The sequence below is a fragment of the Ornithorhynchus anatinus genome, chromosome 3, assembly GCF_004115215.2.
Source record: "Ornithorhynchus anatinus isolate Pmale09 chromosome 3, mOrnAna1.pri.v4, whole genome shotgun sequence".
Classification (NCBI taxonomy): domain Eukaryota; kingdom Metazoa; phylum Chordata; class Mammalia; order Monotremata; family Ornithorhynchidae; genus Ornithorhynchus; species Ornithorhynchus anatinus.
Window position 1 is genome coordinate 98,703,406 of NC_041730.1, and position 14,405 is coordinate 98,717,810.

At 39.7% G+C, this 14,405-nt stretch overlaps 1 protein-coding gene across 1 annotated transcript in view; it reads right to left on the minus strand.

Annotated features, from left to right (window-relative positions):
* Positions 1-14,405, minus strand: part of RTKN2 (rhotekin 2) — a 90,513-nt gene that overhangs the window by 37,403 nt on the left and 38,705 nt on the right. Inside the window, exons 5-6 of the mRNA XM_029061695.2 lie at positions 13,333-13,450; positions 6,409-6,606 (exon numbers count right to left, since the gene is read on the minus strand). Coding sequence (XP_028917528.1) covers positions 6,409-6,606; positions 13,333-13,450 — 316 coding nt within the window. The remainder of the gene's footprint in view (positions 1-6,408; positions 6,607-13,332; positions 13,451-14,405) is intronic.

Below are 14,405 nucleotides of genomic sequence, written 5' to 3' on the forward strand. Positions count from 1 at the left end.
AATGACAAATCAAGAAAGAATTGTTTCAACTGAGAATACTGCTCGTGTCAAGGGGTAGAGGCCCAGAGTCTCTCAGTGCCTAAATGAGTTGTAAGCTGTATGCGTTTGGAACCTGCGTTAACTGTTCAATGTCACTAGATTTTTATTTGGAACTCTGAATGGCAACTTACTAAATAATACTATACATCAGGGGAATGAATGAGTTAACGCAGCTTCAGAAAGTACCTTAATGTAATATAAGTACTGGGAAAATCTGGTTTAAAGAGTTGTGCTGAGCCAAAGTTCTCAGTCTAAAAAACCAAAAGTAAAACGGTTAAATAAATCATATCAGTAAATATTCTAGGGTTACCAAAAAAGTTCAGTGTCTTCTTTCAGATAAAACAATATTTGTGTTGATATTTCAAGTTACATAGTTTTTTAAGCATGACTAATTACAGCGGTTCTGCCAAAAAAAACAACTACTTCACTTTTAAAAAATTCTAGTTAGAATAATATTTTCTTTCTAAAGCATTATACTCATTCCTTTCAGCTAACTTCAATACGGTTTCCAAAGTTCTATCGGTATCTGTTTTTAAATCTAATAGGCTAATCAACAGATACTGTTTTGTCCATATGTTTCTGAGAAAAAGATGCCTTAAATGGCAGTTTTTCTGGAGAAATAACATTTGGTTGAATGCCATATTTTTAGGAAAGATTCATATTTCTATAGCTTTGATCCTTTAGGCCTGTTCTGGTAATTAAAAGATGAAAAGACTGTATTAGAAACCCCTCTTCTCAGACCAGGAAGCTGAGATTACTGGTGAAATAACAGGAAATGGAAAAAAAAATCCTAAACCAAGAAAAATTCATTTCAGCATAAAATATTTGATGAAGCCTATTAGGCAGTAACCCAATTCACAATCAAGAGCAGAAAATAAGGTGTTGCGCCATAAACAACACCGGCTTTCATTCATTCAATAGTATTTATTGAGCGCTTACTATGTGCAGAGCACTGTACTAAACGCTTGGAATGTACAAATCGGCTACAGATAGAGACAGTCCCTTCCCTTTGACGGGCTTACAGTCTAACTGGGGGAGACAGACAGACAAGAACTATGGCAATAAATAGAATCAAGGGGAAGATCATATCATTAAAACAATAGCAAATAAATAGAATAAAGGTGATGTACATCTCATTAACAAAATAAATAGGGTAATGAAGATATATACAGTTGAGTGGACGAGTACAGTGCTGAGGGGATGGGACGGGAGGGGGGAGGAACAGAGGGAAAGAGGGGAGAAGAGGGTTTAGCTGCGGAGAGGTGAAGGTGGGGGTAGAGGGAGCAGAGGGAAAAGGGGAGCTCAGCCTGGGAAGGCCTCTTGGAGGAGGTGAGCTTTAAGTTATGAATGCTATAGCGAACTATGGAGAACTCTTGTATACTTAGAATTCCTTTCACTAAGGATTTCCAAATTATTTTTATGGTATTTGTTAAGCACTCACTATGTGTTGGGCTCTTTACTAAACACTGGGAACTTGTCTTACGCCGTCAAGTCACCTCTGACCCGTAGCAACTCCACGGACACATCTCTCCCCGATCGCCCCACCTTCATCTGCAATCATTCTAGTAGTGTATCCATAGAGTTTTCTTTGTAAACATATGGATGTGGTTTACCATTGCCTTCTTCCATTCAATAAACTTGAGTCTCCACCCTCGACTCTCTCCCTCGCCACTGCTGGCCAGCTCAGGTAAGTTTTGACTTGTGGCAGATCGCCTTCCACTTTCTAGCCACTGGCCAAGCTAGGAATGGAATGGGTATGTCTCTGCTTGACTCTCCCTCCCAGAGCCGAGACTTGTTGAGAACTGGAAACTCTCCAGCTGCGATCTTGAGAGGGGGAACACTGGGGTACACACTAGTCAGATTGGATGTAGTCCATATCCCACGTGGGGCTCACGGTCTTAATCCCCATGTTATAGATGAGGTAACTACGGCACAGGGAAGTGAAGTGACTTGCCCAAGGTCACACAGCAGACAGGTGGCAGATCCAGGATTACAACCCAGGTCCTTCTGACTCCCAGGCCCATGCTCCATCCACTAGGTCATGCTGCATATCTAACATGTATTTTCAAGGTCAGCTTTCTTCTCATTTTTTTTAAGAAAGACCCAATGCTGAAATGCAATCTGCTTTACCAACTACATTACTCTGTGTCTAGCGAATAACATCTTTAAGATACAAGGCTTGTATTGTTCAATGACAAGGTATTGTGTGCTTACTCATCTGCAGTACTGTAATAATAATAATAATAATAATAATAATAATAATAGTGTTGGTATTTGTTAAGCATTTACTATGTGCCGAGCACTGTTCTAAGCACCGGGGTAGATCCAGGGTAACCAGGCGGTCCCACGTGAGGCTCACAGTCTTAATCCCCATTTTACAGATGAGATAACTGAGGCCCAGAGAAGTGAAGTGACTTGCCCAAAGTCACACAGCTGACAGGTGGCGGAGCCGGGATTAGAACCCATGACCTCTGACTCCTAAACCTGTGCTCTTTCCACTGAGCCACGCTGCTTGTCTGTACGGTACTCTCTCAAGCACTCAGTACAGTGCTCTGAACTCAGACGATTGGTGCCAAATGACTGGCTATCGGTGGTATCCAGGACACTGAAGATTAGTTATTAGTTACAGTCTCTCTCCAAGCATTAGGAAAACATTCTGAATGAGAAAGGTTGGAGAAAACTGAGATGTGGGATATCTGGAAGAAAAATCTAGGTCTTGGAGGCTCTAGGCATCTGGCACTACAAAAGGGGGAGAAAAATGCCCTTGTGAGAGAGAAGACTGCAGAAGGGAACTGTCTTTCTGAAATGGACTCCTCACATTCTCAACCCCTTCTCTTTCTCTCCCCCTCTACTTTCTACTAACGTGAGCTTCTACACCCAAGGAAACGGGGGTCGAAGTTACCAACAAATACCAGATCTATGTATTTTCACTTGCAAGGGAGCAGTTGGGGGTGCAGAGAGAAAATGTCCTCTTGCTCTAATTCTTACATATTCCCAGTTACCTGCACCCAGTGTCTCTGCTACAAGTAACAGTGGAAAACTGGGGAGGGAGGGACACACTGGCCAGAAGACTCTTCGAGGAATTTCTTCACTGGCAATAAGTGTATCCTTCTGCTGGTGAGCGAGGGTGACTCCATTTTGTATTATTCGATCCCGGGAGCAACAAGGCAAAAGTGGCTCCATCTTGTATTGTTTGACTCCGGGAACAACAAGGCCAAAGGATGTTTAGAAGAGAAACTGTATTAACTTTCTGGGGAGTTTGGAGGAGAGGAATTGAATTGTCTTACTGAGGGCTTAAGGAAGGGTTAAATTGCTCTGCTGGGCAGGAAGATAACTGCCGGATGGGCCTAAGTCTGCGAGGGGATAAGCCCGGGGGAAGGGGTTGCCATCCTCTCTGGCTTACCCTGTAACGAGCTAAATAGCCAAGCCTCTAGCCGAAGACAGCAGGCGATCCTGAAGACAGCGGGCAATCCCGAGCAGCCTCCCCGCTGCAATCCCCCGAGAACAATGGATAAAAGGCGGAAAGAACTGGCCTGCTTGGCCCTGTGTGGAAGCATCTAAGCCATGCTCTAAGACACCTAAGGCTGCCGCTGCCCGGCACCTAAGACTTGAAGCAGGACAACGACGAGCTGCGGGCAGTCTGACTCCTTGAAACTACCATCTTCGCCAAGACTTGGGGCAAACCAGTCGGATTGGTAGCTATAGGTGTTGTGCTGTGTGTGGTGTGTGTGTTTGTGTGCATGCATGTGCCTGACCCCTGCTGCTTAAGTTTAAAATAAAGCTATCCACTGTAACAGTGCTGTTGGTTTACTTTGACATGTCATTTGAGTGACCAAATTAGTAAGGAAGTCAAATTCCTGGTTAACGGCTCGTGGGTCGAGTGCCTGATATTGTGAGGGAGCGATCACCGGTGGGGCTCGTGATACTTCTTCATTGCATTATCCCAAAAGCTGACTTAGTAATAATAATGATAATAATGATCTTTGTTAAATGCTTATTATGTGTCAAGCACTGTTCTAAGCATTGGGGTAATCAGGTTGTCCCAAGTAGGGCTCACAGTCTTAATCCCCATTTTACAGATGAAGTAACTGAAGCATAGAGAAATGAAGTAACCTGCCTAAATTCACACAAAAGACAAGTGGGGGCGGCGGGATTAGAACCCACGTCCTCTGACTCCCAAACCCGCTCTTTCCACTAAGCCACGCTGCTTTCCTTTGAGAAGGGACTGTGGCTTAGTGGATAGAGCACAGGCCTGGGAGTCGGAAGATCAAGCGTTCTAATTCTGGCTCTGTCACTTGTCTGCTGTGTGACCTTGGGCAGATCATTTTACTTCTCTTTGCCATAGTTACCTCATCTGTACAATGGGGATTAAGACTGTGAGTGCCATGAGGGAGACGGACTGTGCCCAACCTCATTCCCTTGTATCTACCCCAGGGTTTAGACCAGGGCCTCTAACATAGTAAGCACTTAAAACAGCAGCATGGCCTAGTGGATAGAGCATGGGCCTGAGAGTCAGAGGACTGGGGTTCTAAACCTGGCTCTGCCAATTGCTTGCTGTGTGACCTTGGACAAATTTCTTAACTTCTCTGTGACTCAGTTTCCGCAATGTAAAATGGGGTTAAATACCTGTTCTCCTTCCTATTTAGACTGGGAGTCCTATGTGGAAGAAGGACTTTGTCTGACTTAATTGGTTTGTACCCATCCCAGGACTTACAACAGCATTCGACACGTAGTAAGCACTTGGCAAGTACATAAAAACATATAAAAAAAAATTATTGGAATCTCATTTACAAAGATATTGCAGTGTCAGGTACAGATACTAAAGAAGTGATCAGAGCCTATTTCAAAATATTTAGTTCAGTAATAAAAGATTTGGATGCACTGTCAAACAGTTAATCCAAGTGAACATGCTCCACAAATGTCTGGTGGTGTCAAATGGAATAGATGATTTCAGAAACAAATCGCCCAGTCCTTCCAGAAAAAACAATCCTCCCACTCCTAAAAGACTGTGACTTGTATCAGGAAACTTTGAAATCAGATACAATTTCTAATACTTAACTAGGAAACTGCATGGGTACTTCAGGGTTGAAACCAATTGGACCTGGGTTAAATCAGATTTCCCACACTTTCTATCTTGGGCTTGGTGGGTTGTGGTTAAAAAGTTATGATTCTTGGGAATGCTCTCAAATTTTGAATCTGCAATATTTAATGAAAACCAGATATCATTTCTGAGTACTTAAGACCTGGAACAATGAAAAGGACAACTTATTAATGCCATGATTTTGAAAAATAACCCTTTGTAAATTTATATATTAGGCCCTAAAACATCTTATGAGCTGCTCAATATATTTGTGAAGTATTTTATATTGAAATGCAGATGTCCACAAATAGGGTAGAGAAAGACATGTGGGTTGTTAAAATAGAGGGAGGGTTTCATTGATGAATTTAAGTACAATTGGGTAATAATCGTTAATAAGTATCCAGGACTAAAATTCAGGAAAAAAAATATTTATTTTTTTTTAGGCTCTCAGGCTCTCTAGTTGTGTTTACCCACAGGAAAAAAGCTCTTCTAGTGAACTAGTTCTTGCTTATAATCCAATTGCAAGATTATTTTTATCCAAATGGAATCCAGTTTGTAAAGGATGGAAAAATATTAAAGTTTGCTGAAAAAACTTCTTTATTCCCTGGAAGACTTAAGCCCTATGATTTTCAAAACACCACAGCCATTATCATCTAGATTTGATACAAAGTCTAGTACTGAAAATCAAGTTTGAAAAGATACTCATTCAAGGGAAACAGTTCTCACTCAGCATTTTTAGTATCCAGGATTTTCAAGACCTATAATCTGTCTAAGCACCAACTATGTTAAAAATGCAGAGAATCATGATCTCACAGCCAGCTGAATGGTTTGCAAACAATTTGGATCTTAAATAGCAAGTCTGAAACCCACATAACCAACATTTTCGTAAATGATGCTGTATCATTAAGGAATCTAATAAATAAGCACTGTGAAGTTTCAGAACACACTGCAATCCGCAGACTTCAAGACCCCCAATTTATAAGCAAACATCTTAGAACTAGATAACCTTGTATAAATATTCACTGTGATTCCGGCATCCTAAAATTCCACATCTACCACCCCCTCAGTGAAAATATTCTGCGACTAGAATGCTGACTTCTAAGTGAAGGTAATGTTAGCGCATCAACTAGGATCAAAGCACTTTCATTTTGGTCTCATTTGTTTTAAATGCAAATCCCTTCTCCCCATGAATAAATTTAGAACACATATTACAGAATAAAAATGCATTTTTAGACCGTACCCATACAATTTATATAAATGAAATCGTCTTATTCAATTGAATTACTCACGCTATAGCTGGGTTAGAGAGAAAACATGAATCAAGGGCATCTCCTTGTAGCACCAGATTTAATTTTTTCCCTGTTGTTTTACTGATGGATGTTTTGAATTTCTTGGCTAGCTTTTTGGAAGTGTTTGTTATAGACGGGTCTTCTGTACAGCAACTGTACACCTCCAATTTGACTTCAAAGTCTGGCCCGGCTTCATTACTGGTAACAAAATACATTTTCATCATTAGTAACTTTAATTCTGCTGAAAATGAAAATTGCTTTTAGAAATAATTTACTTAGAGATATTTTCCCAATCTATAATATAGTGCTCTGCACAAAGTAAGTGCTTGATGAATATCGTTACTATTTATCCTAGTCAATAAACTTGCAATGATTGCATTTCTTGCAAAGCACCTTCAGTACCCTCGAGAGCAGGATGTTGTTGTTGATTGTACAAGACCACGTTATACGTATTGAGTGCTTACTGTATGCAGAGTATTATACTAAGCACTTGGGAGTGTACAATAAGAGTAGGTAGACGTGATCACTTACCAAGAAGGAATTTACAGACTAGAAGGGGATTATTAATTGCTTAAGAGAGCTGAAATGCCGCAAAACCAGCTCCAAGTTTTTTCAACTCATCTCACCTGATTCAGATAGGGTGACTTTACCCACTGATGCCCAATCACTCTCTTTTGCTCCTACCACACCAACCTTCTAGTTATTCCTGACACTCATCTCTTCCACTGCCATTCCCTTGCTCATTTTGTTACCCCAACTGGGAACTTGGGAACTCCCTCCATTCCCAAATATGACAGACCACATATTTCTCCACTTTCAAAGCCCTCCTAAAATCCTGCCTCATATATATATAAATATAGATCTATCTCTGTATATATACAAAGCCTTCCCCAATTAATTTCCCAGAAACCTGTGCTGTTATAAATCCATCAACCAACTCTAATACTTATGAACTAATTTATGCCCAATCTCAGCTCTTATATTCAATTGTGCATTCAATTGCTTCTTATTTATTACTGGGTATAGTTTATTTATTATTATCATTATTTACTAGCCCTGTAACTTTTTTCATGGTTGTTTCACCCAGTAGAGTGTCAGCTCCTTATAGGCCAGGGAGAATGTTACTTCTTAATTCTGTAGTTCCCAAGTTCCTAGTATAATTCACTATTCCAAATATGTGCTCAATAAATAAAACTATTATTATAAGACTTCATGCAACTAACATTACCAGTATTTTATTTAATAGGAAAATCTGTTTCAAGAGTAACCAGTACATATAGAAATAATGTTTAAACAAAAATAACCTTAAGCCCTGAGCCACTTGATTCCTCTGGCCAATGTTGACTGTCTTCCTGATATTTCCCAATACTTCTAAATGTTTTTTATGAAATGCTTCACTTTCAGAAATGACTGTAATACTCAAAACTATTTACTCTTCTATCATTTGCAAAAATTTGATTTCTCAAACAATTTTGAGAACTCAAAGAGGTTCTGGCGATTGGAAATGGGGAGAAAATCTTTAACCCAGAAGCTGCTAGTAATTATATGTACACTCAGTTCTCCTACAACTAGGAGGTTAAGTTCTTGACAAACTCTACATTAATAAAGACAACTCATCAATTATATTTAGTGAGTGTTTACTCTGGGCAGGGAACTATACTAACCATCTGTGAGAAACAAGAGAGTTAGCAGACATGATACCTGCCCTCGAGGAGCATTTAGCATGGGAGAGAGACACTGATATATATTACAGGTTGAGGGAAGCAAAAACTGTTACAGAACACAACCTTGATGGATGCCAACATGTACTTATGTACAACTGTTACTTCTAACACCAAAGCACACTCAATAAGAAGCAGGATGGTATAGTGGCTAGAGCATGGGCCTGGGAGTCAGAAGATCATGGGTTCTAATCCCAGCCTTGCCATTTATCTTCTGTGTGACCTTGGGCAAATCACTTCACTTCTCTGTGCCTCAGTTACCTTATCTGTAAAATGGGGATTGAGACTGTGAGCCCCACTTGGGACCGTGTCCAACCCGATTTGCTTGTATCCACCCCAGTGCTTAGAACAGCACCTGGCACATAGTAAGCGCTTAAATATTATTGTTCTTATTATTCTGTAATTAATTCTGTAGTTCCCAAGTTACTAGTATAGTTTATTCCAAATATGTGCTCAATAAATAAAACTATTATTATAAGACTTCACGCAACTAACATTACCAGTATTTAATAGGAAAATCTGTTTTAAGAGTAACCAGTACATATAGAAATAATTAGAATAATAAGAAGAAAAGTCATAAGGGAGATGGGAGTTCTTCTACTGTATTATATACTGTGTCAGTAATATTTTTTGAGCACCTACTGGGTGCAGAATATCACACTAACTTTGGAGGCAATACAATAGAATCAGTAGACAGGAACCTCATCCTCAAGGAGATTACAGTTTAATGGAGGAGTCAGACCGTGAAGTAAATTCAGGAAAGAAGAAGAAATTAGTGCTTAATATAATATATAAGATTATCTATGTAAGCGCTACTAAAGGTTATAAGTAGTTAAAATGCTTAGGTGGCAGAGGTGTTGAAGTGGCAAATGAGGGGACATTAAAAAGAGGGATTTGAAATTAATCAAGGAAGTACCCATGGAAGAAATATGATTTCCAAAGGGCTTTGAAGATGAGAGCCTGGTTGGTTGGATTTGAAAGGGGACAGACTTCCAAAAAGAGGGCAAAAGAAAGGGGTCAGCAGTGGGAGAGATTAGAATGCGGCACAGTGAGTGGGTTAGCCTGAGAAGAATAGAGAGGGTGAAGTGGAAGAAGTGGGTAGGTAGGAGAGAGGGAGATTTGATTGACTGCCTTAAAGACAAAGATCAGGAGTTTTGAAAATACTGGAAGATGGGGAGAAATGATCTAGTCAGAAGAATAAAGTATGGTCTTGAGGTGGAGAGACATGGGAGACCAGTGAAGAGGATGACATAGTCAAAGCCAAGATAAAACCAGTGCCTGGATCAGCACAGTGTACGTTTGGGGATGAAGGAACAGATCCTGGAAATTTTGAAGTGGAAAAACCAACAGGATTTGGGGGTTTTTGTTGTTTGTTTCTAAGGTACTTGTTAAGTGCTTCCTTGTGTCAAACACTGTTCTGAGCGCTGGAATAGGTACAAGTTAATTGGGTCAGATTTGTTGACCTACTGAATATGGGGATTGAATGAGAGCAACGAATCAAGGATACTACTTCAGAAATAGGGAGGGTGGTAGTCTTGTCAATGGTGACAAGGAAACTTAAATGACAAGGGGATTTGGGGAGGACAGAAGACGAGTTTAATTTTGGCCACAACAGTTGCCTAAACTCTTATTAGAGTTCTATATTCAGTCTTAGCTATGTCATCTTAAAAAGGATATAGAGGAATTAGTGAGACTCCAGTGAGGAATGGCATATTAAACCACTGAAAAACAGGTACTATAAGGAGACGGTAAAGGAATTTAGAGAAATCAGGAAGTTGAGGAGCAGTGTGACCTGGTGGAAAGAACACAGTCCTGGGAGTCAGAGGACCTGGGTTTTAATGCCAGCTCTGCCACTTGCTTACTGTGTCCTTGCCTCAGTTTCCTCACATATAAAATGGGGATTCAATAGCTAGTCTCCTTCCTACTTAGATTGTGAGCCCCAGTAAACCAATCAGATTTACTGAGCACTTACTGTGTGCAGAGCGCTGTACTAATCACTTGGAAGAGTACATTATAACAGAGTTGGTTTACACATTCCTTGCACACAACGAGCTTACAGTCTACAGGGAGATCCAGACATTTAGATAAATAATAATAATAATAATAATGGCATTTGTTAAGCGCTTTCTATGTGCAAAGCACTGTTCTAAGCCCCAGGGAGGATACAAGGTAATCAGGTTGTCCCACGTGGGGCTCACAGTCTTAATCCCCATTTTACAATTGAGGGAACTGAAGCACACTGAAGTTAAGTGACTTGCCCGAAGTCACACAGCTGACAAGCGGCAGAGCTGGGATTTGTACCCACGACCTCGAGTCCTCAGCCCGTGCTCTTTCCACTGAGCCACGTTGCTGATTACGGACATGTACAAAAATGCTGTGGGGCTGAGGGAGGGGAGAATAAAGGGTACAAATCCAAGTGCAAGAATAATGCAGAGGGGAGTGGGAGAAGAATTCCCACATGGGACAGGGTCCGTAACTAACCTGTTTAACTTGTATCTACCCCTGAGCTTAGAATAGGGTTTGACACAGAGTAAGCACTTTAATATTACTGTGTCGGTAATATTTTTTGAGCACCTACTGTGTGCAGAATACCACACTAACTTCAGAGGCAATACACTAGAATCAGTAGACAAAACAATAATACAATACAATAATAATAATAGTGATAAAGGAAGGTCAGTGAAGAGGCTGATGCAATAGTCAATGTGGGAAATTATGAATGCTTGGATCAGTGGTAACAGTTTGACTAGAGAGAAAAGGGTGGATTCTAAAACTGACAGGATTTGGGGATAGGCTGAATGCATGGGTTGAACAAGAGAGATAAGTCAAGGATAATGCCAAGGTTAAGGACTTGTAAGACAGGAGGATAGTGGTGCTGTCTACGGTGATGGAAAATGCAGGGGAAGGAGAGGGTTTGGGTGGGAAGATGAGTTCTGTTTTGGACAAGGTAAGTTTGAGGTGTCAGAAAGACATGCTAGTAGAGCTGCTATGAAGGTTGGAGAAGATGTGAGAATACAGAGCTGGAGAGAGGTCAGAGCTGGAGAGGTACCTAAATATCAACCATCTTGCTGCCAACCCCCCGGTCTTATCCTCCCTCTAGCCGAGGAAACCCCCCCACTTTATATCCCACAGACCACCGTCCTCCCTAACGTCTCCTCCAAGAGGCCTTCCCTGACTAAGCCACTTATCCCCTATTCACTCTTGCTTTCTGTGTTACCTATTCACTTGGATCCATAACCTTTAAACATTTGGCATCCACTCCACCCTCAGCCCCACAGCATTTATGTACACGTCCTTATACCCAGCAATTTCCCTGTGGTAATTAATTTTAATGTCCCCACCCCTAGGCTGAAAGGTCCTTACGGGTAGGGATAGTATTGTACTCTCCCAAGCACTTAGTACTCCACACACAGTTAGCACACATAGCACTGATCGATGGTTTACTGGTGACAAAATAAGCTCTTAGACTAGTGATCAGCGCTTAGAACAGGGCTTGAGACATACTAAGCACTTAGTACAATAATAATATTAAAAACTACTGAAATGGATGAATCAGGGCTAATCAAGTTTAAGTCTTTTAAGAATGAACATATGGTTATTATTCACCTGCCTGGAGATAGAGGGCTGGACTAGATGACTGCGTTATGATTCAGTCATACTAAGATTAACTTGTAGCCTTCAACCCACTATTGAAACTAATGCTTTAATTTGGTGAGGAAAATTACCTCACGGTAATGAGTAATAATTCTTCTTTCAGTTTTGTTTTGCAGATGAGTTAGGAGTGATAGGGAGTTTACCAGGTAGATGCAGTTGATACCCAAGAGAGTGACAGCTTAAAATAATGTGCGTGGGCAATTTAGCCAAGCACTGGGATGAGGGTGACCTTCTTCAGACTACACTCTCTCCACTGACTGTAATACCTTTAGCGTTTATCTTTACTGTAGAAAACCATAGTGTTTCTATATCAGTAAGCGAAACACTTTCTAGACCAAAAAAGAGAGTCACCGCCAGCAGATGTTGCGTGTTGACACAAGAGTGAAACAGCCTCTTCGGTTTAAAATGTGCAGCTTTAAAATTTCAGTGACCAACATATAGTCTGGATTTAGCAAGGGAATTGCTCCCAGATATTTCTGTAGTCTTGAACGTTAAATACAATTAAGTTCCATTACTGTTTATTATTTGGCAACTTTTAAACATACAGTATTCCTAGTAATGACTAGCAAATGTCAATATTTAGAGGAAAACCAGAGATTCATAAATACTGAATTTGTATTAAAAGAAACAATCATCATCACAAAAAGCACATTTTAAAAGCATTTTAAACATTTGTCAGGGTTATTTTTAAACAATTTTAAATATTTACAATGGGTTTTTAATGTTGTTAATCACATTCTAACTTTCAAAAGTGTCTTTGGAAGGGTCCTTTTCCCCCCAAAATTTGATTTTGATTTTGCAGAGCAAGCATGTTTGGGAAATGTTTTATTATGAGTCATAAGGCTTGAGGAATTCCAGCCATATCACTGATGAGCTGTGTGAACCTGAGAAGTTAAACTAAGCTCTGTGTCAATGTACCTGGGGAACAATGCAAAGAAGCAGAGGAGGGATCAGGGAGATATAGTGGGTAAAGTGTTTTTAAGAGCTTCAGAAGAATAATCAAAGCATAAGAGAGTGTTATTTTGCCTCATAAAACCCGAGGAAGACCAAGACATAATCACTGTGCTAATCGCCTGGTTTCTTCAGTTACTAGGATTGACTAGCTAATAGTAGGGGGGATGAAAGGAGTGCTAAGGATCAACCAATCTTTTTCATGAATATAACTAAGAGGGAAGAGATTCTTTAGTAGAAGTGATATCAAAATAAAAATAGAATTTTAAAAACTTAATTAAACATAGCCACAAGCTTTTCATCTTTGAGTAATTGTATCTTGTCATAAAATATTTACAAAAAATATTTTCCTATATTAGTCTCTCAATGTAAAAATGTGTTTCCTGTTTAGCTATGGTCATTCTCCAGATTACAAAAATAAACTCCTCAGCATGTGTTAGGCCTTAAGAGGATTGAACTAAAGTGGAATAAAATGTTCTACTGCCTCCAAAAGAATTCAATGACCTCTCATTCTTAAGTACTTATACTACATTATTTTCTTTTATTAAAAAGTAGTGTATTATTTTAACTTCAGTCTACAAATTGAGGAAATACTCACAATATTGTGACATTTTCAAAACATATATCAGTAATGGCTTTGTCCACAATCACCATGTCTGTGTCAAAAACCTCGGCTCCCATTTTGAATAAGCAAAAAACAGCATAACGCTGAGATCCTAGAAAAGAAACAAAACAGTATTGTAGCAAAGATGTTGTTGTGTATCACCAAGTTAGGTGTTTCCCATAAGTAGGCTAAAATTAAATTCTTTCTTTTCCTAAGGTATAGTCAAAGGACTCGTGGATTTTTTTCCCCCAAAAATGTTTACATTACTGTTTCACATGTTGTAGCAGAATTATCTCCATATAGTAACAAAATCCCTAGGGAAAGATTAATTTCAACTTCCATTGTAATCATGTGTTCCCTTCTAAAGTTACATAGAGTTCTAACAATGAACAATAAATTATAATAAATAATTACAGTGTTAAGCACCATGCTAAGTGCTAGGGCAGATCAAAGATAATCAGGTAGGACAAATTCCCTGTCTCGAACAGGGCTCACATTCTAAATCAGAGGGAATAGGATTTATTCTCCATTTTACAGATGAGGAAACTGAGATACAGAGAAGTGGCTTGCCCAAGATCACACAGCCGACAAGTGGCAGAGCCAGAATTAGAACCCAGGTGCTCAGACTCTCAGTTCCAGTCTCTTCCCACTGGTCCAGGCTCCCTCTAATACACAAAAGTTTAGCTTCATTGCACAAAAATATAATTGTGCTTGAACGTGATTCAATTGTCAATAGAACACACAACAGAATAATGATTATGTATTTTGTCTATTAGCCTTATTGAATTCTAACATTTAAAGAGAAGTTTAAACTGAGTAAATGATGAAACTGATGCAGGCTTTCATTCATTCACTCAATCATATTTATTGAGTGCTTACTAAGCTCTTGGAAAGTACAGTTTGGTAACTAATACTATTATTATTATCTACCACTATCCCAGAGGCTGAGTTCTTGCAAAACTCCATGTTAAGGGAAGCTTGCATTTTTAGTATACCCTCCTTAGCTGATGTAACAGACTTGCACACATCCACATGCGTAACTCTTTCTACCAACAGGGATGCACTGT